Here is a 24,888-nt window from a genome sequence, read left to right on the forward strand (position 1 = left end):
GCCAGCGCGCATGCGTAGCTGCTTTCCCCCCACCCATCACCACGGCAACCGCCCGGCCGTCTCGCTTTACGGCTGCACCGCCTTCAAACTCCCCCACAGCAGCTGCGCTTTGCCAGCACTTCGCGGCTTTACGGCTTGCCGCGCTGCACGCCGTCCTTCTCTCTGTCTCCGCTCGCCAAGATGGCCGTGGCCGGGGTGAGTGCGGCGGCGCCATCCTCCTCCATCCGCCGCCATCCGCCGCCCCGGGGCGCCGCCGCCGCCCCCGATGTGCTCCCAGGGGCCGGGGAAGCCGGGCGGAGCGGGGCTGGAGCCGCGGGGGCCGGGGATGGCGGCTTGGTGGGGGGGGGGTTGCGGCCTGAGGGAGCCGGGGCTGGAGCGGCGGCCATGGGCCCCGGGTTGGGATGGGGGGGGGGGGGCGTTTGCGGTCACCCCCACTCGTGACAGTGGCCTCAGCGGTCCCGGTGTCACCCGGGGTGGTGTTCCCGCCCGTGACTGTCCCATTGTCGCCCGAAGTGACCCCCCCCACGCGAGTGACACCCCCTTTGACACCCCCCTATTGCCCAACGTGACTCCCCCCGCCCCGTGTCCCCCCCAACATGTCCCCAGCTGTGTCCCCAACCCCCAGTGACCCTGTCCCCCCCCATGATACTGTGTGTTCCCCCCATCCCCCAAGATCTGTCCTGTGACCTCCCCTTTAACAACCCCCCCATCACCCATAGTGACTCCCCCCACCCTGTGTGTGTGTCCCCAGTGTCCCCAAGCCCCAGGTGACCCTGTCCCCCGCCCAGTGACCCTGTGTCACCCCCCTTGGTGACCCCGTCCCCCCATGTCCCCCCCAGACATTGTCCATGTCCCCCACGATCTGTGACGTCCCCTTTAACGTCCCCCCCATCACCCATAGTGACTCCCCCCACCCTGTGTGTGTGTCCCCAATGTCCCCAAGCCCCAGGTGACCCTGTCCCCCCTCCTTGGTGACCCTGTCCCCCCGTGTCTCCCCCAGACACTGTCCCCATATCCCAGGATCTGTCCTGTGACGTCCCCTTTAACGTCCCCCCCATCACCCATAGTGACTCCCCCCACCCCTTGTCCCCCCCCACATGTCCCCAGCTGTGTCCCCAACTCCAGGTGACCCTGTCCCCCCTCTTGGTGACCGTGTCCCCCCCAGACACTGTCCCCATCCGCCAAGATCTGTCCTGTGACGTCCCCTTTAACGTCCCCCCCATCACCCATAGTGACTCCCCCCACCCTGTGTGTGTGTCCCCAGTGTCCCCAAGCCCCAGGTGACCCTGTCCCCCCCCCAGTGACCCTGTGTCACCCCCCTTGGTGACCCCGTCCCCCCATGTCCCCCCCAGACACTGTCCATGTCCCCCACGATCTGTGACGTCCCCTTTAATGTCCCCCCCATCACCCATAGTGACTCCCCCCACCCCGTGTCCCCCCCAACATGTCCCCAGGTGTGTCCCCAACCCCCATGACCCTGTCCCCCCCGCCATGACATTGTTCCCCCCAACTCGGTGACCCTGTCCCTCCCCCAGACACTGTCCCCATGCCCCAGGATCTGTCCTGTGACGTCCCCTTTAACGTCCCCCCCATCACCCATAGTGACTCCCCCCACCCCTTGTCCCCCCCCACATGTCCCCAGCTGTGTCCCCAACCCCAGGTGACCCTGTCCCCCCTCTTGGTGACCGTGTCCCCCCCAGACACTGTCCCCATCCGCCAAGATCTGTCCTGTGACGTCCCCTTTAACGTCCCCCCCATCACCCATAGTGACTCCCCCCACCCCGTGTCCCCCCCAACATGTCCCCAGGTATGTCCCCAACCCCCATGACCCTGTCCCCCCCGCCATGACATTGTTCCCCCCAACTTGGTGACCCTGTCCCTCCCCCAGACACTGTCCCTGTCCCCCAAGATCTGTCCTGTGACGTCCCCTTTAACGTCCCCCCCATCACCCATAGTGACTCCCCCCACCCCGTGTCCCCCCCCACATGTCCCCAGGTGTGTCCCCAACCCCAGGTGACCCTGTCCCCCCTCTTGGTGACCCTGTCCCTCCCCCAGACACTGTCCCCATCCCCCAAGATCTGTCCTGTGACGTCCCCTTTAACGTCCCCCCCATCACCCATAGTGACTCCCCCCACCCTGTGTGTGTGTCCCCAGTGTCCCCAAGCCCCAGGTGACCCTGTCCCCCCCCCCCAGTGACCCTGTGTCACCCCCCTTGGTGACCCCGTCCCCCCATGTCCCCCCCAGACATTGTCCGTGTCCCCCACGATCTGTGACGTCCCCTTTAACGTCCCCCCCATCACCCATAGTGACTCCCCCCACCCCGTGTCCCCCCCCAACATGTCCCCAGGTATGTCCCCAACCCCTGTGACCCTGTCCCCCCCGCCATGACATTGTTCCCCCCAACTTGGTGACCCTGTCCCTCCCCCAGACACTGTCCCTGTCCCCCAAGATCTGTCCTGTGACGTCCCCTTTAACGTCCCCCCCATCACCCATAGTGACTCCCCCCACCTCGTGTCCCCCCCCACATGTCCCCAGCTGTGTCCCCAAGCCCCAGGTGACCCTGTCCCCCCCCTTGGTGACCGTGTCCCCCGTGTCCCCCCCAGACGCTGTACACGTACCCCGAGAACTGGCGCGCCTTCAAGGCCCTGATCGCCGCCCAGTACAGCGGGGCCAAGGTCAAGGTCGCCTCGTCCCCCCCCCACTTCCACTTCGGCCAAACCAACAAGACCCCCGAGTTCCTGCGCAAGTTCCCGCTGGGCAAGGTGAGTCCGGACCCCCCCATTTGGGATGGGACACCCCCAAAATACCCCGCATTTGGGAGGGGACACCCCCAAAACAACCCCATTTTGGGGGGAGCGCCGTCACCAACGTGTCCCCACCAGGTCCCGGCCTTCGAGGGCGACGACGGTTTTTGCGTCTTCGACAGCAACGCCATCGCTTATTATGGTGCGTGGCGGGGGGGCTGCGGTGTGGGGGGGGTCATTATGTTAATTAGTGTGTTAATTAGTGGTTTGGGCCCCCCCACAGTGAGTAACGAGGAGCTGCGGGGGACGACGCGCGAGCGAGCGGCCGAGATCGTCCAGTGGGTGAATTTCGCCGACAGCGACATCGTCCCCCCCGCCAGCACTTGGGTTTTCCCCACGCTCGGCATCATGGGATACAACAAGCAGGTTTGGGGGGGGTTCCCCAAAAATCACCGTCCCCCCAGGACCCCCAAAACCTCCTCGTTTCACCCCAAAAATGCACCATTTCGCCCCAAAAACTCAGCGTCTCTCCCCAAACTCATCATCCCCCCCCACCAGGACTTGGTTGTTCCCTCCATCTTGGTATCATGGGACACACCAAGCAGGTTTGGGGGGGTCCCCAAAAATCGCCGTCCCCCCAGGACCCCCAAAACCTCCCCGTTTCACCCCAAAAATGCACCATTTCGCCCCAAAAACTCAGCGTCTCTCCCCAAACTCATCGTCCCCCCCCACCAGGACTTGGTTGTTCCCTCCATCTTGGTATCATGGGACACACCAAGCAGGTTTGGGGGGGGGGGCCTCAAAAATCACCGTCCCCCAGGACCCCAAAACCTCTTTGTTTCACCCCAAAAACTCAGCATCTCTCCCCAGACTCATCGTCCCCCCCCACCAGGACTTGGTTGTTCCCTCCGTCTTGGTATCATGGGACACACCAAGCAGGTTTGGGGGGGTCCCCAAAAATCACCATCCCCCCAGGACCCCCAAAACCTCCTCGTTTCACCCCAAAAATGCACCATTTCGCCCCAAAAACTCAGCGTCTCTCCCCAAACTCATCGTCCCCCCCCACCAGGACTTGGTTGTTCCCTCCATCTTGGTATCATGGGACACACCAAGCAGGTTTGGGGGGGTCCCCAAAAATCACCATCCCCCCAGGACCCCCAAAACCTCCTCGTTTCACCCCAAAAACTCAGCGTCTCTCCCCAAACTCATTGTCCCCCTCCACCAGGACTTGGTTGTTCCCTCTGTCTTGGTATCATGGGACACACCAAGCAGGTTTGGGGGGGGTCCCCAAAAATCACCATCCCCCCAGGACCCCTGAAACCTCTTTGTTTCACCCCAAAAACTCAGCATCTCACTCCAAACTCATCGTCCCCCCCCACCAGGACTTGGTTGTTCCCTCCATCTTGGTATCATGGGACACACCAAGCAGGTTTGGGGGGGGGTCCTCAATAATCACCGTCCCCCAGGACCCCCAAAACCTCCTCGTTTCACCCCAAAAATGCACCATTTCGCCCCAAAAACTCAGCGTCTCTCCCCAAACTCATTGTGCCCCCCCACCAGGACTTGGTTGTTCCCTCCATCTTGGTATCATGGGACACACCAAGCAGGTTTGGGGGGGGTCCCCAAAAATCACCATCCCCCCAGGACCCCTGAAACCTATTTGTTTCACCCCAAAAATGCACCATTTCGCCCCAAAAACTCAGCGTCTCTCCCCAAACTCATCGTCCCCCTCCACCAGGACTTGGTTGTTCCCTCCATCTTGGTATCATGGGACACACCAAGCAGGTTTGGGGGGGGATCCCCAAAAATCACCGTCCCCCCAGGACCCCCAAAACCTCCTCGTTTCACCCCAAAAATGCACCATTTCGCCCCAAAAACTCAGCATCTCTCCCCAAACTCATCGTCCCCCCCCACCAGGACTTGGTTGTTCCCTCCGTCTTGGTATCATGGGACACACCAAGCAGGTTTGGGGGGGGGTCCCCAAAAATCACCATCCCCCCAGGACCCCCGAAACCTCCTCGTTTCACCCCAAAAATGCACCATTTCGCCCCAAAAACTTAGCGTCTCTCCCCAAACTCATCGTCCCCCCCCGCCAGGACTTGGTTGTTCCCTCCGTCTTGGTATCATGGGACACACCAAGCAGGTTTGGGGGGGGTCCCCAAAAATCACCATCCCCCCAGGACCCCCAAAACCTCCTTGTTTCACCCCACAAATGCACCATTTCACCCCCAAAACTCAACATCTCACTTCAAACTGGGACCCCCCAATATTTTGGGGGGACACACACACAGTGACCCCCTGGTACCTCTGTGCACCCCCAAATCCTCCCTGGGGTTCCCCAAATCATGGTGGGGGGTTCTGAGGGCTGGATTTTGGGCCTAAATCCCCCAATTTTGGGCCTAAATCCCCTGGTTTGGGGCCTTTTTACCTCCAGACACTGATGCTCTGGTGCCTCCCCCCACCCCAATATTCCCCCCCTGCACCCCCAAACCCACCCTGGGGTGCACAATGACCCCCGGGGGGGTCCCCAAATCATGGTAGGGGGGTCTGAGGCCTGGATTTTGGGCCTAAATCCCCCAATTTTGGGCCTAAATCCCCTGGTTTGGGGCCTTTCTACCTCCAGACCCTGATGCTTTGGTGCCTCCCCCCACCCCAATATTCCCCCCCTGCACCCCCAAACCCACCTTGGGGTGCACAGTAACCCCTGGGGGGATCCCCAAATCATGGTAGGGGGGTCTGAGGCCTGGATTTTGGGCCTAAATCCCCCAATTTTGAGTCTAAATCCCCCGATTTTGGGCCTAAATCCCCCAACTTTGGGTCTAAATCCCCTGATTCATTGGTTTTATTGTCTCCAGACCCTGATGCTTTGATCCCTCTCTTCACCCCAATATTGCCCCCTGCACCCCCAAACCCACCTTGGGGTGCACAGTAACCCCTGGGGGGGTCCCCAAATCATGGTAGGGGGGTCTGAGGCCTGGATTTTGGGCCTAAATCCCCCAATTTTGGGCCTAAATCCCCTGGTTTGGGGCCTTTTTACCTCCAGACACTGATGCTTTGGTGCCTCCCCCCACCCCAATATTCCCCCCCTGCACCTCCAAACCCACCCTGGGGTGCACAATGACCCCCAGGGGGGTCCCCAGATCATGGTAGGGGGGTCTGAGGCCTGGATTTTGGGCCTAAATCCCCCAATTTTGAGTCTAAATCCCCCGATTTTGGGCCTAAATCCCCCAACTTTGGGTCTAAATCCCCTGATTCCTTGGTTTTATTGTCTCCAGACCCTGATGCTTTGATCCCTCTCCTCACCCCAATATTTCCCCCCTGTACCCCCAAACCCACCCTGGCGTGCACAGTAACCCCTGGGGGGATCCCCAAATCATGGTAGGGGGGTCTGAGGCCTGGATATTGGGCCTAAATCACCCAATTTGGGGTCTAAATCCCCCAATTTGGGGTCTAAATCCCCTGATTCATTGGTTTTATTGTCTCCAGACCCTGATCCTTTGATCCCTCTCTTCACCCCAATATTGCCCCCTGCACCCCCAAACCCACCTTGGGGTGCACAGTAACCCCATGGGAGATCCCCAAATCATGGTAGGGGGGTCTGAGGCCTGGATTTTGGGCCTAAATCCCCAAATTTTGGGCCTAAATCCCCTGGTTTGGGGCCTTTTTACCTCCAGACACTGATGCTTTGGTGCTTCCCCCCACCCCAATATTCCCCCCCGTACCCCCAAACCCACCCTGGGGTGCACAGTAACCCCTGGGGGGATCCCCAAATCATGGTAGGGGGGTCTGAGGCCTGGATTTTGGGCCTAAATCCCCCAATTTTGAGTCTAAATCCCCCAATTTTGGGCCTAAATCCCCCAACTTTGGGTCTAAATCCCCTGATTTGTTGGATATTGTTGTCAGACCCCGATGCTTTGGTGCCTCCCCCCACCCCAATATTCCCCCCCTGTACCCCCAAACCCGCCCTGGCGTGCACAGTAACCCCTGGGGGGATCCCCAAATCATGGTAGGGGGGTCTGAGGCCTGGATTTTGGGCCTAAATCCCCCAATTTTGAGTCTAAATCCCCCGATTTTGGGCCTAAATCCCCCAACTTTGGGTCTAAATCCCCTGATTCCTTGGTTTTATTGTCTCCAGACCCTGATGCTTTGATCCCTCTCCTCACCCCAATATTGCTCCCTGTACCCCCAAACCCACCCTGGGGTGCACAATGACCCCCGGGGGGGTCCCCAGATCATGGTAGGGGGGTCTGAGGCCTGGATTTTGGGCCTAAATCCCCCAATTTTGAGTCTAAATCCCCCAATTTTGAGTCTAAATCCCCCAATTTTGGGCCTAAATCCCCCAATTTTGGGCCTAAATCCCCCAACTTTGTGTCTAAATCCCCTGATTTGTTGGATATTGTTGTCAGACCCCGATGCTTTGGTGCCTCCCCCCACCCCAATATTCCCCCCCTGTACCCCCAAACCCACCCTGGCGTGCACAGTAACCCCTGGGGGGGTCCCCAAATCATGGTAGGGGGGTCTGAGGGCTGGATTTTGGGTCTAAATCCCCTGATTCCTTGGTTTTATTGTCTCCAGACCCTGATGCTTCGATCCCTCTCCTCACCCCAATATTCCCCCCCTGCACCCCCAAACCCACCTTGGGGTGCACAGTAACCCCTGGGGGGATCCCAGGGGGGTCCCGCGAGCTGGATTTTGGGTGTAAAAGCGGCGGTTTTGGTTGCAGGCCACGGAGCAGGCCAAGGAGGAGGTGCGGCGGGTGCTGGGGGTGCTGGACGCCCACCTGCGCACCCAGACCTTCCTGGTGGGCGAGCGCGTGTCCCTGGCCGACATCTCGGTGGTCTGCGCCCTGCTTTGGCTCTACAAACAGGTACGGGGGGGCTGGACCCTCTTGTCACCTCTTGTCCCCTCCTGTCACCTCCTGTCTGTTTTTCTGCCCTCCTGTCTCCCCTAAACTGTTCCCCCCCAACCACATCTCTCTGGTGACATCTGGGTGCTCTGAGCCATCCTATGGGGCTGTAGATGGGTCTGGGGGTCCTTGTCACCTCTTGTCCCCTTCTGTCATCTCTCGTCACCTCCTGTCCCCTCTTGTCCCCTCCTGTGTCACCTAAACTGTTCTCCCAAACGACATCTCCCTGGTGACATCTGGGGACTCCGTGCCCTCCTGTGGGGCTGTAAATGGGTCTGGGGGTCCTTGTCCCCTCTTGTCCCCTCTTGTCCCCTCTTGTCCCCTCTTGTCCCCTCTTGTCCCCTCTTGTCCCCTCTTGTCCCCTCTTGTCCTCTCCTGTGTCATCTAAACTGTTCTCCCAAACCACATCTCCCTGGTGACATCTGGGGACTCCGTGCCCTCCTGTGGGGCTGTAAATGGGTCTGGGGGTCCTTGTCACCTCCTGTCCCCTCTTGTCCCTTCCTGTCACCTTGTGTCATCTGCTGTCCCCTCCTGTCTCCCCTAAACTGTTCCCCCCCAACCACATCTCTCTGGTGACATCTGGGTGCTCTGAGCCATCCTATGGGGCTGTATATGGGTCTGGGGGTCCTTGTCCCCTCTTGTCCCCTCTTGTCCCCTCTTGTCCCCTCTTGTCCCCTCTTGTCCCCTCCTGTACTCTCTTGTCCCCTCCTGTGTCACCTAAACTGTTCCCCCCAACCGCATCTCTCTGGTGACATCTGGGTGCTCTGAGCTATTCTATGGGGCTATAAAAGGGTCTGGGGGGTCTTTGTCCCTTTTTGTCACCTTGTGTCATTTCCTGTCCCCTCCTGTCTCCCCTAAACTGTTCCCCCCAACCACATCTCCCTGGTGACATCTACGGGTTCTGAGCCATCGTGTGGGGCTGTAAATGGATCTGGGGGTCCTTGTCCCCTCTTGTCCCCTCTTGTCCCCTCTTGTCCCCTCTTGTCCCCTCTTGTCCCCTCTTGTCCCCTCTTGTCCCCTCTTGTCCCCTCTTGTCCTCTCCTGTGTCACCTAAACTGTTCTCCCAAACCACATCTCCCTGGTGACATCTGGGGACTCCGTGCCCTCCTGTGGGGCTGTAAATGGGTCTGGGGGTCCTTGTCCCCTCTTGTCCCCTCTTGTCCCCTCCTGTGTCACCTAAACTGTTCTCCCAAACCACATCTCCCTGGTGACATCTGGGGACTCCGTGCCCTCCTGTGGGGCTGTAAATGGATCTGGGGGTCCTTGTCACCTCCTGTCCCCTCTTGTCCCTTCCTGTCACCTTGTGTCATCTGCTGTCCCCTCCTGTCTCCCCTAAACTGTTCCCCCCAACCACATCTCTCTGGTGACATCTGGGTGCTCTGAGCCATCCTATGGGGCTGTAGATGGGTCTGGGGGTCCTTGTCACCTCCTGTCCCCTCTTGTCCCTTCCTGTCACCTTGTGTCCCCTCCTGTCTCCCCTAAACTGTTCCCCCCAACCACATCTCCCTGGTGACATCTACGGGTTCTGAGCCATCGTGTGGGGCTGTAAATGGGTCTGGGGGTCCTTGTCCCCTCTTGTCCCCTCTTGTCCCCTCTTGTCCCCTCTTGTCCCCTCTTGTCCCCTCCTGTGTCATCTAAACTGTCCTCCCAAACCACATCTCCCTGGTGACATCTGGGGACTCCGTGCCCTCCTGTGGGGCTGTAAATGGATCTGGGGGTCCTTGTCCCCTCTTGTCCCCTCTTGTCCCCTCCTGTGTCACCTAAACTGTTCCCCCCAACCGCATCTCTCTGGTGACATCTGGGTGCTCTGAGCTATTCTATGGGGCTATAAAAGGGTCTGGGGGGTCTTTGTCCCTTTTGTCACCTTGTGTCATTTCCTGTCCCCTCCTGTCTCTCCTAAACTGTTCCCCCCAACCACATCTCCCTGGTGACATCTACGGGTTCTGAGCCATCGTGTGGGGCTGTAAATGGATCTGGGGGTCCTTGTCCCCTCTTGTCCCCTCTTGTCCCCTCTTGTCCCCTCTTGTCCCCTCTTGTCCCCTCTTGTCCCCTCTTGTCCCCTCTTGTCCCCTCTTGTCCCCTCTTGTCCCCTCTTGTCCCCTCCTGTGTCATCTAAACTGTTCTCCCAAACCACATCTCCCTGGTGACATCTGGGGACTCCGTGCCCTCCTGTGGGGCTGTAAATGGGTCTGGGGGTCCTTGTCCCCTCTTGTCCCCTCTTGTCCCCTCTTGTCCCCTCTTGTCCCCTCTTGTCCCCTCTTGTCCCCTCCTGTGTCATCTAAACTGTTCTCCCAAACCACATCTCCCTGGTGACATCTGGGGACTCCGTGCCCTCCTGTGGGGCTGTAAATGAGTCTGGGGGTCCTTGTCCCCTCTTGTCCCCTCTTGTCCCCTCTTGTCCCCTCTTGTCCCCTCCTGTACTCTCTTGTCCCCTCCTGTGTCACCTAAACTGTTCCCCCCAACCGCATCTCTCTGGTGACATCTGGGTGCTCTGAGCTATTCTATGGGGCTATAAAAGGGTCTGGGGGGTCTTTGTCCCTTTTGTCACCTTGTGTCATTTCCTGTCCCCTCCTGTCTCCCCTAAACTGTTCCCCCCAACCACATCTCCCTGGTGACATCTACGGGTTCTGAGCCATCGTGTGGGGCTGTAAATGGATCTGGGGGTCCTTGTCCCCTCTTGTCCCCTCTTGTCCCCTCTTGTCCCCTCTTGTCCCCTCTTGTCCCCTCTTGTCCCCTCCTGTGTCACCTAAACTGTTCTCCCAAACCACATCTCCCTGGTGACATCTGGGGACTCCGTGCCCTCCTGTGGGGCTGTAAATGGGTCTGGGGGTCCTTGTCCCCTCTTGTCCCCTCTTGTCCCCTCTTGTCCCCTCTTGTCCCCTCTTGTCCCCTCTTGTCCCCTCTTGTCCCCTCCTGTGTCACCTAAACTGTTCTCCCAAACCACATCTCCCTGGTGACATCTGGGGACTCCGTGCCCTCCTGTGGGGCTGTAAATGGGTCTGGGGGTCCTTGTCCCCTCTTGTCCCCTCTTGTCCCCTCTTGTCCCCTCTTGTCCCCTCTTGTCCCCTCCTGTGTCATCTAAACTGTCCTCCCAAACCACATCTCCCTGGTGACATCTGGGGACTCCGTGCCCTCCTGTGGGGCTGTAAATGGGTCTGCGGGTCCTTGTCCCCTCTTGTCCCCTCTTGTCCCCTCCTGTACTCTCTTGTCCCCTCCTGTGTCACCTAAACTGTTCCCCCCAACCGCATCTCTCTGGTGACATCTGGGTGCTCTGAGCTATTCTATGGGGCTATAAAAGGGTCTGGGGAGTCTTTGTCCCTTTTGTCACCTTGTGTCATTTCCTGTCCCCTCCTGTCTCCCCTAAACTGTTCCCCCCAACCACATCTCCCTGGTGACATCTACGGGTTCTGAGCCATCGTGTGGGGCTGTAAATGGATCTGGGGGTCCTTGTCCCCTCTTGTCCCCTCTTGTCCCCTCTTGTCCCCTCTTGTCCCCTCTTGTCCCCTCTTGTCCCCTCTTGTCCCCTCTTGTCCCCTCCTGTGTCATCTAAACTGTCCTCCCAAACCACATCTCCCTGGTGACATCTGGGGACTCCGTGCCCTCCTGTGGGGCTGTAAATGGGTCTGGGGGTCCTTGTCCCCTCTTGTCCCCTCTTGTCCCCTCTTGTCCCCTCTTGTCCCCTCTTGTCCCCTCCTGTGTCACCTAAACTGTCCTCCCAAACCACATCTCCCTGGTGACATCTGGGGACTCCGTGCCCTCCTGTGGGGCTGTAAATGGGTCTGGGGGTCCTTGTCCCCTCTTGTCCCCTCTTGTCCCCTCTTGTCCCCTCTTGTCCCCTCTTGTCCCCCCTAAACTGTTCTCCCCAAACCACATCTCCCTGGTGGCATCTGGGTGCTCCATGTCCTCCTATGGGGCTGTAAGTGGGTCTGGGGGGGTCCCTGGATTATGGGGTGTCCCCGGGGGTGTCCCCACACTGATGTCCCCCTGTGTCCCCCCCCGCAGGTGCTGGAGCCCTCGTTCCGTCAGCCCTTCGTTAACGTCAACCGCTGGTTCGTCACCTGCCTGAACCAGCCCCAGTTCAAGGCCGTGCTGGGCGAGGTGACGCTGTGCCAGAAGATGGCCCAGTTCGATGGTACGGGGACATGGGGACATCGGGGGGACCTGGGGACATCAGGGACACTGAGGTCATTGCGGGGGCATGGGGATGTTGGGGATATTGAGGTCATTGGGGGACATGGGGATATTGAGGTCGTTGGGGGGACATGGGGACATCATGGGGACATTGGGGGGATATGGGGACATCGGGGGCATTGGGGACGTTGCAGTCATTGAGGGGACACGGGGACATTGGGGGGATATGGGGACATCGGGGGCATTGGGGACGTTGCAGTCATTGAGGGGACACGGGGACATTGGGGGGATATGGGGACATCGGGGGCATTGGGGACGTTGCAGTCATTGAGGGGACACGGGGACATTGGGATATGGGGACATAGGGGGCATTGGGGACGTTGCAGTCATTGAGGGGACACGGGGACATTGGGGGCATATGGGGACATCGGGGGCATTGGGGACGTTGCAGTCATTGAGGGGACACGGGGACATTGAGGTCATTGGGGGGGACACGGGGACATTGAGGTCATTGGGGGGACACGGGGACGTTGAGGACGTGGGGACGTTGGGGTCATTGGGGGAATCGGGGGGACATCAAGGGGACATCGGGGGCATTGAGATCATTGGGGGAACACGGGGACATTTGGGACATTGAGGTCATTGGGGGGACATTGGGGACTTTGAGCTCATTGGGGGGACGTGGGGACATTGAGGTCATTGGGGGGACATCAGGGGGACATGGGGACATCAGGAGGACATGTGGACATCAGGGGGACATGGTGACATCGGGGGGGACATCAGGGACATTTGGGGGACACAGGGACAGGGCCATCCTGGGGTATGGGGACATTGCGGGGGGGGCGTGGGGACGTTGAGGTCGTTGGGGGGACTTGGGGCCATTGAGGTCATTGGGGGGACATGGGGACATCAGGGACATTGGGGGGGACATGGGGACATTGGGGGGGATGTGGGGACATCGGGCGCATTGGGGACATTGAGGTCATTGGGGGAACATGGGGACATTGGGGACTTTGAGCTCATTGGGGGGACGTGGGGACATTGAGGTCATTGGGGGGACATCAGGGGGACATGGGGACATCAGGAGGACATGTGGACATCAGGGGGACATGGTGACATCGGGGGGGACATCAGGGACATTTGGGGGACACAGGGACAGGGCCATCCTGGGGTATGGGGACATGGCGGGGGGGTGTGGGGACGTTGAGGTCGTTGGGGGGACTTGGGGCCATTGAGGTCATTGGGGGGACATGGGGACATCAGGGACATTGGGGGGGACATGGGGACATTGTGGGGGATGTGGGGACATCGGGCGCATTGGGGACATTGAGGTCATTGGGGGAACATGGGGACATTGGGGACTTTGAGCTCATTGGGGGGACGTGGGGACATTGAGGTCATTGGGGGGACATCAGGAGGACATGGGGACATCAGGAGGACATGTGGACATCAGGGGGACATGGTGACATCGGGGGGGACATCAGGGACATTTGGGGGACACAGGGACAGGGCCATCGTGGGGTATGGGGACATTGCGGGGGGGGCGTGGGGACGTTGAGGTCGTTGGGGGGACTTGGGGCCATTGAGGTCATTGGGGGGACATGGGGACATCAGGGACATTGGGGGGGACATGGGGACATTGGGGGGGATGTGGGGACATCGGGGGCATTGGGGGGGACATGGGGACATTGTGGGGGATGTGGGGACATCGGGGGCATTGGGGACATTGAGGTCATTGGGATTTGGGGCGCAGGGAAGAAGTTTGCGGAGACGCAGGGCCGGAAGGAGCAGCCCCCCCGCAAGGAGAAGCCCCCCCGGGAGGAGAAGAAGAAACCCCCCCCGCCCCCCCCCGAGGAGCAGGACGAGGACGACGAGCCCCCCCGGGACAAGGACAAGGACAAGGACCCGTTCGGCCACCTGCCACGCAGGTGGGACATGGGGACAATGGGGGGGACATGGGGACAATGCGGGGGGCAGGGACACCGTGGGGGGGTTATTGTCACAATGGGGGGGACAAGGACCCCTTTGGCCACCTGCCGCGCAGGTGGGACATGGGGACAGTGGGGGGGACATGGGGACAATGCGGGGGACAGGGACACCGTGGGGGGGTTATTGTCACAATGGGGGGGACAAGGACCCCTTCGGCCACCTGCCGCGCAGGTGGGACATGGGGACAATGAGGGGGACATGGGGACAATGGGGGGGTTATTGTCACAATGGGGGGGACAAGGACCCCTTCGGCCACCTGCCGCACAGGTGGGACATGGGGACGGTGGGGGGGACATGGGGACAATGCGGGGGGCAGGGACACCGTGGGGGGGTTATTGTCACAATGGGGGGGACAAGGACCCCTTCGGCCACCTGCCGCGCAGGTGGGACGTGGGGACAATGAGGGGGACATGGGGGCAATTGGGGGGTATTGTCACTGAGGGGGGGACATTGTCACACCATGGGGGGGTTATTGTGACAATGGGGGCGACAGGGACACCGTGGGGGGGTTATTGTCACAATGAGGGGGACAGGGACAAGGACAAGGACCCGTTCGGCCACCTGCCACACAGGTGGGACGTGGGGACAATGGGGGGGACATGGGGACAATGGGGGGGTTATTGTCACAATGGGGGGGGACATTATCACAGTGGTGGGAAGGGGGGTCTGTCTGTCTGTCCCATTCAGTCCGTTTGTCCTGGACGAGTTCAAGTTCAGCAACGAGGACACACTGGGGGTGGCCATGGGGGCTCATTAACGTCTGTCTGTCTGTCCCGTTCAGTCCGTTTGTCCTGGACGAGTTCAAGTTCAGCAACGAGGACACGCTGTGGGGGAAGGGGGTCATTAACGTCCGTCTGTCTGTCTCTCCCATCCAGTCCGTTTGTCCTGGACGAGTTCAAGCGCAAGTTCAGCAACGAGGACACACTGGGGGTGGCCATGGGGGCTCATTAACGTCTGTCTGTCTGTCCCCTTCAGTCCGTTTGTCCTGGACGAGTTCAACTTCAGCAACAAGGACACACTGGGGGTGGCCATGGGGGCTCATTAACGTCTGTCTGTCTGTCCCGTTCAGTCCGTTTGTCCTGGACGAGTTCAAGTTCAACAACAAGGACACACTGGGGGTGGCCATGGGGGCTCATTAACGTCTGTCTGTCTGTCCCGTTCAGTCCGTTTGTCCTGGACAAGTTCAAGTTCAGCAATGATGACACACTGGGGGGGGGGTGATTAATGTCCGTCTGTCTGTCTCTCCCATCCAGTCCGTTTGTCCTGGACGAGTTCAAGCGCAAGTTCAGCAACGAGGACACGCTGGGGGTGGCCCTGCCCCACTTCTGGCAGCACTTTGACCCCGCGGGCTGGTCGCTGTGGCTGGCGGAATATCGCTTCCCCCAGGAGCTCACGCAGGTCTTCATGAGCTGCAACCTCATCACCGGTCAGTGCGCTTCCTCTTCCTCTTCCTGTTCCGTTTCCTGCTTCATTTCCTGCTCCGTTTCCTCTTCCCGTCCTCCTTCCCCCCTGCTTTCTCTTCCCGTGTTCTTTCTGCTCCGCCTTTGCTCCTTCGTGAGCTGCAACCTCATCACTGGTCAGTGCCACTTCCTCTTCCTGCTCCATTTCCTGCTTCGTTTCCTGCTGCGCTTACTCTTCCTGTCCTCCTTTCCCCCCCGCTCCGCCTTCCCGTGTTCTTCACGTTCTTTCTCTTTCTGCTCCACCTTTTCTCCTTCATGAGCTGCAACCTCATCACCGGTCAGTGCGCTTCCTCTTCCTCTTCCTGTTCCATTTCCTGCTTCATTTCCTGCTCCGTTTCTTCTCCCCATCCTCCTTCCCCCCGCTTCCCCTTCCCGTGTTCTTTCTGCTCTGCCTTTGCTCCTTCGTGAGCTGCAACCTCATCACCGGTCAGTGCCACTTCCTCTTCCTGCTCCGTTTCCTGCTTCGTTTCCTGCTGCGCTTACTCTTCCTGTCCTTCTTCCCCCCCGCTTCCCCTTCCTGTGTTCTTCACGTTCTTTCTCTTTCTGCTCCGCCTTTTCTCCTTCATGAGCTGCAACCTCATCACCGGTCAGTGCGCTTCCTCTTCCTCTTCCTGTTCCATTTCCTGCTTCATTTCCTGCTCCGTTTCCTCTTCCCGTCCTCCTTCCCCCCTGCTTTCTCTTCCCGTGTTCTTTCTGCTCCGCCTTTGCTCCTTCGTGAGCTGCAACCTCATCACTGGTCAGTGCCACTTCCTCTTCCTGCTCCATTTCCTGCTTCGTTTCCTGCTGCGCTCACTCTTCCTGTCCTTCTTCCCCCCCGCTTCCCCTTCCTGTGTTCTTCACGTTCTTTCTCTTTCTGCTCCGCCTTTTCTCCTTCATGAGCTGCAACCTCATCACCGGTCAGTGCGCTTCCTCTTCCTCTTCCTGTTCCGTTTCCTGCTTCATTTCCTGCTCCATTTCTTCTCCCCATCCTCCTTCCCCCCGCTTCCCCTTCCTGTGTTCTTTCTGCTCCGCCTTTGCTCCTCCGTGAGCTGCAACCTCATCACCGGTCAGTGCCACTTCCTCTTCCTGCTCCGTTTCCTCTTCCCGTCCTCCTTCCCCCCTGCTTTCTCTTCCCGTGTTCTTTCTGCTCCGCCTTTGCTCCTTTGTGAGCTGCAACCTCATCACCGGTCAGTGCCACTTCCTCTTCCTGCTCCGTTTCCTGCTCCGTTTCCTGCTCCATTTCCTGCTGCATTTCCTGCTGCGCTTACTCTTCCTGTCCTTCTTCCCCCTCTTCCCCTTCCCGTGTTCTTCACGTTCTTTCTCTTTCTGCTCCACCTTTTCTCCTTCATGAGCTGCAACCCCATCACCGGTCAGTGCGCTTCCTCTTCCTCTTCCTGTTCCGTTTCCTGCTTCATTTCCTGCTCCGTTTCCTCTTCCCGTCCTCCTTCCCCCCTGCTTCCTCTTCCCGTGTTCTTTCTGCTCCGCCTTTGCTCCTTCGTGAGCTGCAACCTCATCACTGGTCAGTGCCACTTCCTCTTCCTGCTCCGTTTCCTGCTCCATTTCCTGCTGCATTTCCTGCTGCGCTTACTCTTCCTGTCCTTCTTTCCCCCCCGCTTCGCCTTCCCGTGTTCTTCACGTTCTTTCTCTTTCTGCTCCACCTTTTCTCCTTCATGAGCTGCAACCTCATCACCGGTCAGTGCGCTTCCTCTTCCTCTTCCTGTTCCATTTCCTGCTTCATTTCCTGCTCCGTTTCCTCTTCCCGTCCTCCTTCCCCCCTGCTTTCTCTTCCCGTGTTCTTTCTGCTCCGCCTTTGCTCCTTTGTGAGCTGCAACCTCATCACCGGTCAGTGCTGCTTCCTCTTCCTATTCCGTTTCCTGCTTCGTTTCCTGCTGCGCTTACTCTTCCTGTCCTTCTTCGCCCCCGCTTCGCCTTCCCGTGTTCTTCACGTTCTTTCTCTTTCTGCTCCGCCTTTTCTCCTTCATGAGCTGCAACCTCATCACCGGTCAGTGCGCTTCCTCTTCCTGTTCCGTTTCCTGCTTCATTTCCTGCTCCATTTCTTCTCCCCATCCTCCTTCCCCCCGCTTCCCCTTCCCGTGTTCTTTCTGCTCCGCCTTTGCTCCTTCGTGAGCTGCAACCTCATCACTGGTCAGTGCCACTTCCTCTTCCTGCTCCGTTTCCTGCTCCCTTTCCTGCTGCATTTCCTGCTGCGCTTACTCTTCCTGTCCTTCTTCCCCCCCGCTTCCCCTTCCTGTGTTCTTCACGTTCTTTCTCTTTCTGCTCCACCTTTTCTCCTTCATGAGCTGCAACCTCATCACCGGTCAGTGCGCTTCCTCTTCCTCTTCCTGTTTTGTTTCTTGCTTCATTTCCTGCTCCGTTTTCTCTTCCCATCCTTCTTCACCCCCACTTCCCTTTCCCGTGTTCTTTCTGCTCTGCCTTTGCTCCTTCGTGAGCTGCAGCTTCAGCACCAGGTGGTGCTGCTGATCCCCCTTCCTCTTTTTCCCCTTCCTCTTTTTCCCCTTCCTCTTTTTCCCCTTCCTCTTTTTCCCCTTCCTCTTTTTCCCCTTCCTCTTTTTCCCCTTCCTCTTTTTCCCCTTCCTCTTTTTCCCCTTCCTCTTTTTCCCCTTCCTCTTTTTCCCCTTCCTCTTTTTCCCCTTCCTCTTTTTCCCCTTCCTCTTTTTCCCCTTCCTCTTTTTCCCCTTCCTCTTTTTCCCCTTCCTCTTTTTCCCCTTCCTCTTTTTCCCCTTCCTCTTTTTCCCCCATTCCCATTTCCCCTCCCATTTCCATTTCCCTCTTTTCTCTCTCATTTTCCCCATTCCCACCTCTTTTTCCCCCATTCCCCCTGTTGCCCCTCGTTTCCCCCTTTTTCTCTCTTTTCTGTATTCCCCCCACTTCCCCCCCCCACTTCCCCCCCCCCACTTCCCCCCCCCACTTCCCCCCCCCACTTCCCCCCCCACTTCCCCCCCCCACTTCCCCCCCCCCACTTCCCCCCCCACTTCCCCCCCCACTTCCCCCCCCACTTCCCCCCCCCCCACTTCTCCCCCCCCCACTTCCCCCCCCCCACTTCCCCCCCCCCCACTTCCCCCCCCCCCACTTCTCCCCCCCCCACTTCTCCCCCCCCCACTTCTCCCCCCCCCACTTCTCCCCCCCCCACTTCTCCCCCCCCCACTTCTCCCCCCCCCACTTCTCCCCCCCCCACTTCCCCCCCCTCCCTCCCACTTCCCCCCCCTCCCTCCCACTTCCCCCCCCTCCCTCCCACTTCCCCCCCCTCCCTCCCACTTCCCCCCCCTCCCTCCCACTTCCCCCCCCTCCCTCCCACTTCCTCCCCCCTCCCTCCCACTTCCCCCCCCCCTCCCTCCCACTTCCCCCCCCTCCCTCCCACTTCCCCCCCTCCCTCCCACTTCCCCCCCTCCCACTTCCTCCCCCCTCCCTCCCACTTCCTCCCCCCTCCCTCCCACTTCCCCCCCCCTCCCTCCCACTTCCCCCCCCTCCCACTTCCCCCCCCCCTCCCACTTCCCCCCCCTCCCTCCCACTTCCCCCCCCTCCCTCCCACTTCCCCCCCCTCCCTCCCACTTCCCCCCCCTCCCTCCCACTTCCCCCCCCTCCCTCCCACTTCCCCCCCCTCCCTCCCACTTCCCCCCCCTCCCTCCCACTTCCCCCCCCTCCCTCCCACTTCCCCCCCCTCCCTCCCACTTCCCCCCCCTCCCTCCCACTTCCCCCCCCTCCCTCCCACTTCCCCCCCCCTCCCTCCCACTTCCCCCCCCTCCCTCCCACTTCCCCCCCCTCCCTCCCACTTCCCCCCCCTCCCTCCCACTTCCCCCCCCCTCCCTCCCACTTCCCCCCCCCCCCACTTCCCCCCCCTCCCTCCCACTTCCCCCCCCTCCCTCCCACTTCCCCCCCCTCCCTCCCACTTCCCCCCCGCCTCCCTCCCACTTCCCCCCCGCTCCCATTTCGCCCTCCAATTTCCCTTCCCCCCCCCGTTTCCCCCCCACTTCCGCCCACTTCCGGGTTGTTTCCTCAGGGATGTTCCAGCGCCTGGACAAGCTCCGCAAAAACGCCTTTGCCAGCGTCATCCTGTTCGGCACCGACCACGACAGCAGCATCTCGGGCATCTGGCTGTTCCGCGGCCACGAGCTGGCCTTCACGGTGAGGAAACACCCCCAAAACACCCCAAAACACCCCAAAAACACCCCAAAACACCCCAAAACACCCCCAAAACACCCCCAAAACACCAAAAAACACCCCCAAAACACCTAAAACCATCCCAAAATACCCCAAAAACCACCCCAAACCCCCTCAAAACCAGCCCCAGAAACATCCCCAAACCCATGCCCCAAACCCCCTAAAACACCCCAAAAACAGCCCAAAATAACCCCAAAACACCCCCAGACCTCCCCACATAAACCCTCAGACCCCCCCACAGGCCCCCCAAACCCCTCCCAAAAAACACCCCCCAAAACCCCCCCAAACCCCCTCAAAACCATCCCCAAAACAGCTCAAAAACCATCGCCAAAACCCCCTAAAACACCCCAAAAATGACCCCAAAACCCCCCCAAACCAGCCCCGAATAACCCAAACCCACACCCAAATAACCCCCAGACCCCCCCAAATTCACCCCCAACCCCCCCATAAACCACCCCCCCCAAACACCCCAAAAACCACCCAAAAACCCCCCAAAACAAGCTCCAAAACCATCCCCAGATGCCCCCAAATCCATCCCCAAAACCCCCCAAAACCACCCCCAAATAACCCAAAACCACCCCCAGACCCCCCACATAAACCCCCAGACCCCCCACAAGCCCCCCAAACCCACCCCCAAAAACCCCCCCCCAAAACCCCCCAAACCATCTCCAACCCATCTCCAGAACCATCCCCAAGACCCCCACAACCATCTCCAAATCCATCCCCAAAACCCCCTAAAACCCCCCAAAACCACCCCCAAATACCCCAGAACCACCCCCAGACCCCCCACATAAACCCCCAGACCCCCCACAAGCCCCCCAAACCCACCCCAAACCCCACCCCCCAAAACCCCCCAAACCATCTCCAACCCATCTCCAGAACCATCCCCAAGACCCCCACAACCATCTCCAAATCCATCCCCAAAACCCCCTAAAACCCCCCAAAACCACCCCCAAATAACCCAAAACCACCCCCAGACCCCCCCACATAAACCCCCAGACCCCCCACAAGCCCCCAAACCCACCCCCAAACCCCCGTCCCCCAAAACCCCCCCAAACCATCTCCAACCCATCTCCAGAACCATCCCCAAGACCCCCAGAACCATCCCCAAGACCCCCAGAACCATCCCCAAGACCCCCACAACCATCTCCAAATCCATCCCCAAACCCCCTAAAACCCCCCAAAACCACCCCCAAATACCCCAGAACCCCCCCCAGACCCCCCCACATAAACCCCCAGACCCCCCACAAGCCCCCCAAACCCACCCCCAAACCCCACCCCCCAAAACCCCCCAAACCATCTCCAACCCATCTCCAGAACCATCCCCAAGACCCCCACAACCATCTCCAAATCCATCCCCCAAACCCCCTAAAACCCCCCAAAACCACCCCCAAATAACCCAGAACCACCCCCAGACCCCCCCACATAAACCCCCAGACCCCCCACAAGCCCCCCAAACCCACCCCCAAAAAAACCCCCCCAAAACCCCCCAAACCATCTCCAACCCATCTCCAGAACCATCCCCAAGACCCCCACAACCATCTCCAAATCCATCCCCAAAACCCCCCAAACCCCCCAAAACCACCCCCAAATACCCCAGAACCACCCCCAGACCCCCCCACATAAACCCCCAGACCCCCCACAAACCCCCCAAACCCACCCCCAAACCCCCGTCCCCCAAAACCCCCCAAACCATCTCCAACCCATCTCCAGAACCATCCCCAAGACCCCCACAACCATCTCCAAATCCACCCCCAAACCCCCTAAAACCCCCCAAACCACCCCCAAATACCCCAGAACCACCCCCAGACCCCCCCACATAAACCCCCAGACCCCCCACAAGCCCCCCAAACCCACCCCCAAACCCCCCCCCCCCAAAACCCCCCCAAACCATCTCCAACCCATCTCCAGAACCATCCCCAAGACCCCCACAACCATCTCCAAATCCACCCCCAAAACCCCCTAAAACCCCCCAAAAACCACCCCCAAATAACCCAAAACCACCCCCAGACCCCCCACATAAACCCCCAGACCCCCCACAAGCCCCCCAAACCCACCCCCAAACCCCCCCCCCAAAACCCCCCAAACCATCTCCAACCCATCTCCAGAACCATCCCCAAGACCCCCACAACCATCTCCAAATCCATCCCCAAACCCCCTAAAACCCCCCAAAAACCACCCCCAAATAACCCAAAACCACCCCCAGACCCCCCCACATAAACCCCCAGACCCCCCACAAGCCCCCCAAACCCACCCCCAAACCCCCGTCCCCCAAAACCCCCCCAAACCATCTCCAACCCATCTCCAGAACCATCCCCAAGACCCCCACAACCATCTCCAAATCCATCCCCCAAACCCCCTAAAACCCCCCAAAACCACCCCCGAATAACCCAGAACCACCCCCAGACCCCCCCACATAAACACCCAGACCCCCCACAAGCCCCCCAAACCCACCCCCAAACCCCACCCCCCAAAACCCCCCAAACCATCTCCAACCCATCTCCAGAACCATCCCCAAGACCCCCACAACCATCTCCAAATCCATCCCCCAAACCCCCAAAAACCCCCCAAAACCACCCCCAAATAACCCAGAACCCCCCCCAGACCCCCCACATAAACCCCCAGACCCCCCACAAGCCCCCCAAACCCACCCCCAAACCCCCCCCCCCAAAACCCCCCCAAACCATCTCCAACCCATCTCCAGAACCATCCCCAAGACCCCCACAACCATCTCCAAATCCATCCCCAAAACCCCCCAAACCCCCCAAAACCACCCCCAAATAACCCAGAACCACCCCCAGACCCCCCCACATAAACCCCCAGACCCCCCACAAGCCCCCCAAACCCACCCCCAAACCCCACCCCCCAAAACCCCCCAAACCATCTCCAACCCATCTCCAGAACCATCCCCAAGACCCCCACAACCATCTCCAAATCCATCCCCAAAACCCCCTAAAACCCCCCAAAACCACCCCCAAATACCCCAGAACCACCCCCAGACCCCCCCACATAAACCCCCAGACCCCCCACAAGCCCCCCAAACCCACCCCCAAACCCCACCCCCCAAAACCCCCCCAAACCATCTCCAACCCATCTCCAGAACCATCCCCAAGACCCCCACAACCATCTCCAAATCCATCCCCAAAACCCCCTAAAACCCCCCAAAACCACCCCCAAATACCCCAGAACCACCCCCAGACCCCCCCACATAAACCCCCAGACCCCCCACAAGCCCCCAAACCCACCCCCAAACCCCCGTCCCCCAAAACCCCCCAAACCATCTCCAACCCATCTCCAGAACCATCCCCAAGACCCCCACAACCATCTCCAAATCCATCCCCCAAACCCCCAAAAACCCCCCAAAACCACCCCCAAATAACCCAGAACCACCCCCAGACCCCCCCCCATAAACCCCCAGACCCCCCACAAGCCCCCCAAACCCACCCCCAAACCCCACCCCCCAAAACCCCCCCAAACCATCTCCAACCCATCTCCAGAACCATCCCCAAGACCCCCACAACCATCTCCAAATCCATCCCCAAAACCCCCTAAAACCCCCCAAAACCACCCCAAATAACCCAAAACCACCCCCAGACCCCCCCACACAAACCCCCACGCCCCCCACAAGCCCCCCAAACCCACCCCCAAACCCCCGTCCCCCAAAAGCCCCCAAACCATCTCCAACCCATCTCCAGAACCATCCCCAAGACCCCCACAACCATCTCCAACTCCATCCCCAAACCCCCCAAAGCCCCCCAAAACCACCCCCAAACCCCCCAAAAACCACCCCCAGACCCCCCCACATAAACCCCCACACCCCCCACAAGCCCCCAAACCCACCCCCAAACCCCACCCCCCAAAACCCCCCAAACCATCTCCAACCCATCTCCAGAACCATCCCCAAGACCCCCACAACCATCTCCAAATCCATCCCCCAAACCCCCCAAAACCACCCCCAAATACCCCAGAACCACCCCCAGACCCCCCCACATAAACCCCCAGGCCCCCCACAAGCCCCCCAAACCCACCCCCAAACCCCACCCCCCAAAACCCCCCCAAACCATCTCCAACCCATCTCCAGAACCATCCCCAAGACCCCCACAACCATCTCCAAATCCATCCCTAAAACCCCCCAAAAACGGCCCCCAAACCCCCCAAAAACCCCCCCCAAACCCCCCAAAAACCCTCCCAAGCCCCCCCAGCCCCCCCCCAACGCATCTGTGGGGCTGACCCCCCGGTGTGGGGTGCGTTGCAGCTGCACCCCGACTGGCAGGTGGACTATGAGTCCTACTCATGGCGCCGCCTGGACCCCGGCAGCGCCGAGTGCCGGGCCCTGGTGCAGGAATATTTCTCGTGGGAGGGGGCCTTCAAACACGTGGGGAAGCCCTTCAACCAGGGCAAGATCTTCAAGTGACCCCCCCCGCCCCCCCGGGACCCCCAAATAAACCACCCCACGGCGCTATGGGGCTTGGGGGTGGCGTGGGGATGAGGTGGGGCTGTGTGGGTCCCCCCTCCTCTTCCCCGCTGCAACCTGGGAAGTGATTGTGGTGATGGAGGTTTTGTTTGGGGGGTGGGGGGAATGGGGGTGGTCGGCCCCGTGGGGTTGTGGGGGTGGGTATGGGGGTTATGGGGGTGGTTATGGGGCTGGGATGGTGGGGTTGGGGGGGGTTATGGGGCTGGTTATGGGGCTGGGATGCTGGGGTTCTGGGGGGGTTATGGGGCTGGGATGCTGGGGTTGTGGGGGTGGGTATGGGGGGGTTGTGGGGCTGGGATGGTGGGGTTGTGGGGGTGGGTATGGGGGGGTTATGGGGCTGGGATGGGGGGGTTGTGGGGGTGGGTATGGGGGGGTTATGGGGCTGCGACACTGGGGTTGTGGGGGGGGGTTATGGGGCTGGGATCCTGAGGTTGTGGGGGTGGGTATGGGGGGGTTATGGGGGTGGGTATGGGGGGGTTATGGGGCTGAGATGCTGGGGTTGTGGGGGTGGGTATGGGGGGGTTATGGGGCTGGGATGCTGGGGTTGTGGGGGTGGGTATGGGGGGGTTGTGGGGCTGGGATGGGGGGGTTGTGGGGGTGGGTATGGGGGGGTTATGGGGCTGGGATGCTGGGGTTCTGGGGGGGTTATGGGGCTGGGATCCTGAGGTTGTGGGGATGGGTATGGGGGGGTTATGGGGCTGGGATGGTGGGGTTGTGGGGGTGGGTATGGGGGGGTTATGGGGCTGGTTATGGGGCTGCGACGCTGGGGTTGTGGGGCTGGGATGGTGGGGTTGTGGGGGTGGGTATGGGGGGGTTACGGGGCTGGGATGCTGGGGTTGTGGGGGTGGGTATGGGGGGGTTGTGGGGCTGAGATGCTGGGGTTGGGGGGAGTGGGTATGGGGGGGTTATGGGGCTGGGACGCTGGGGTTGTGGGGGTGGATATGGGGGGGTTATGGGGCTGGGATGGTGGGGTTGTGGGGGTGGGTATGGGGGGGTTATGGGGCTGGGACGCTGTGGTTCTGGGGG

The 24,888-nt window shown here is 60.1% G+C and overlaps 1 protein-coding gene and 1 pseudogene across 1 annotated transcript; both read left to right on the top strand.

Annotated features, from left to right (window-relative positions):
- The first annotated feature begins 76 nt into the window (after positions 1–76).
- EEF1G (eukaryotic translation elongation factor 1 gamma) lies at positions 77–23,926 on the top strand. Its single transcript, XM_065862203.2, has 10 exons — positions 77–195; positions 2,604–2,762; positions 2,883–2,946; positions 3,028–3,170; positions 7,468–7,611; positions 11,653–11,782; positions 13,535–13,709; positions 15,024–15,196; positions 19,228–19,352; positions 23,644–23,926. Exons 1-10 carry the CDS (start codon positions 181–183, stop codon positions 23,800–23,802), a joined length of 1,287 nt encoding a protein of 428 aa, XP_065718275.2. The 5' UTR covers positions 77–180; the 3' UTR covers positions 23,803–23,926.
- Positions 21,821–23,618, top strand: LOC139826249 (uncharacterized; annotated as a pseudogene).
- Positions 23,927–24,888: the final 962 nt, after the last annotated feature.

Source organism: Patagioenas fasciata, chromosome 39 (assembly GCF_037038585.1).
Source record: "Patagioenas fasciata isolate bPatFas1 chromosome 39, bPatFas1.hap1, whole genome shotgun sequence".
NCBI classification, from domain to species: domain Eukaryota; kingdom Metazoa; phylum Chordata; class Aves; order Columbiformes; family Columbidae; genus Patagioenas; species Patagioenas fasciata.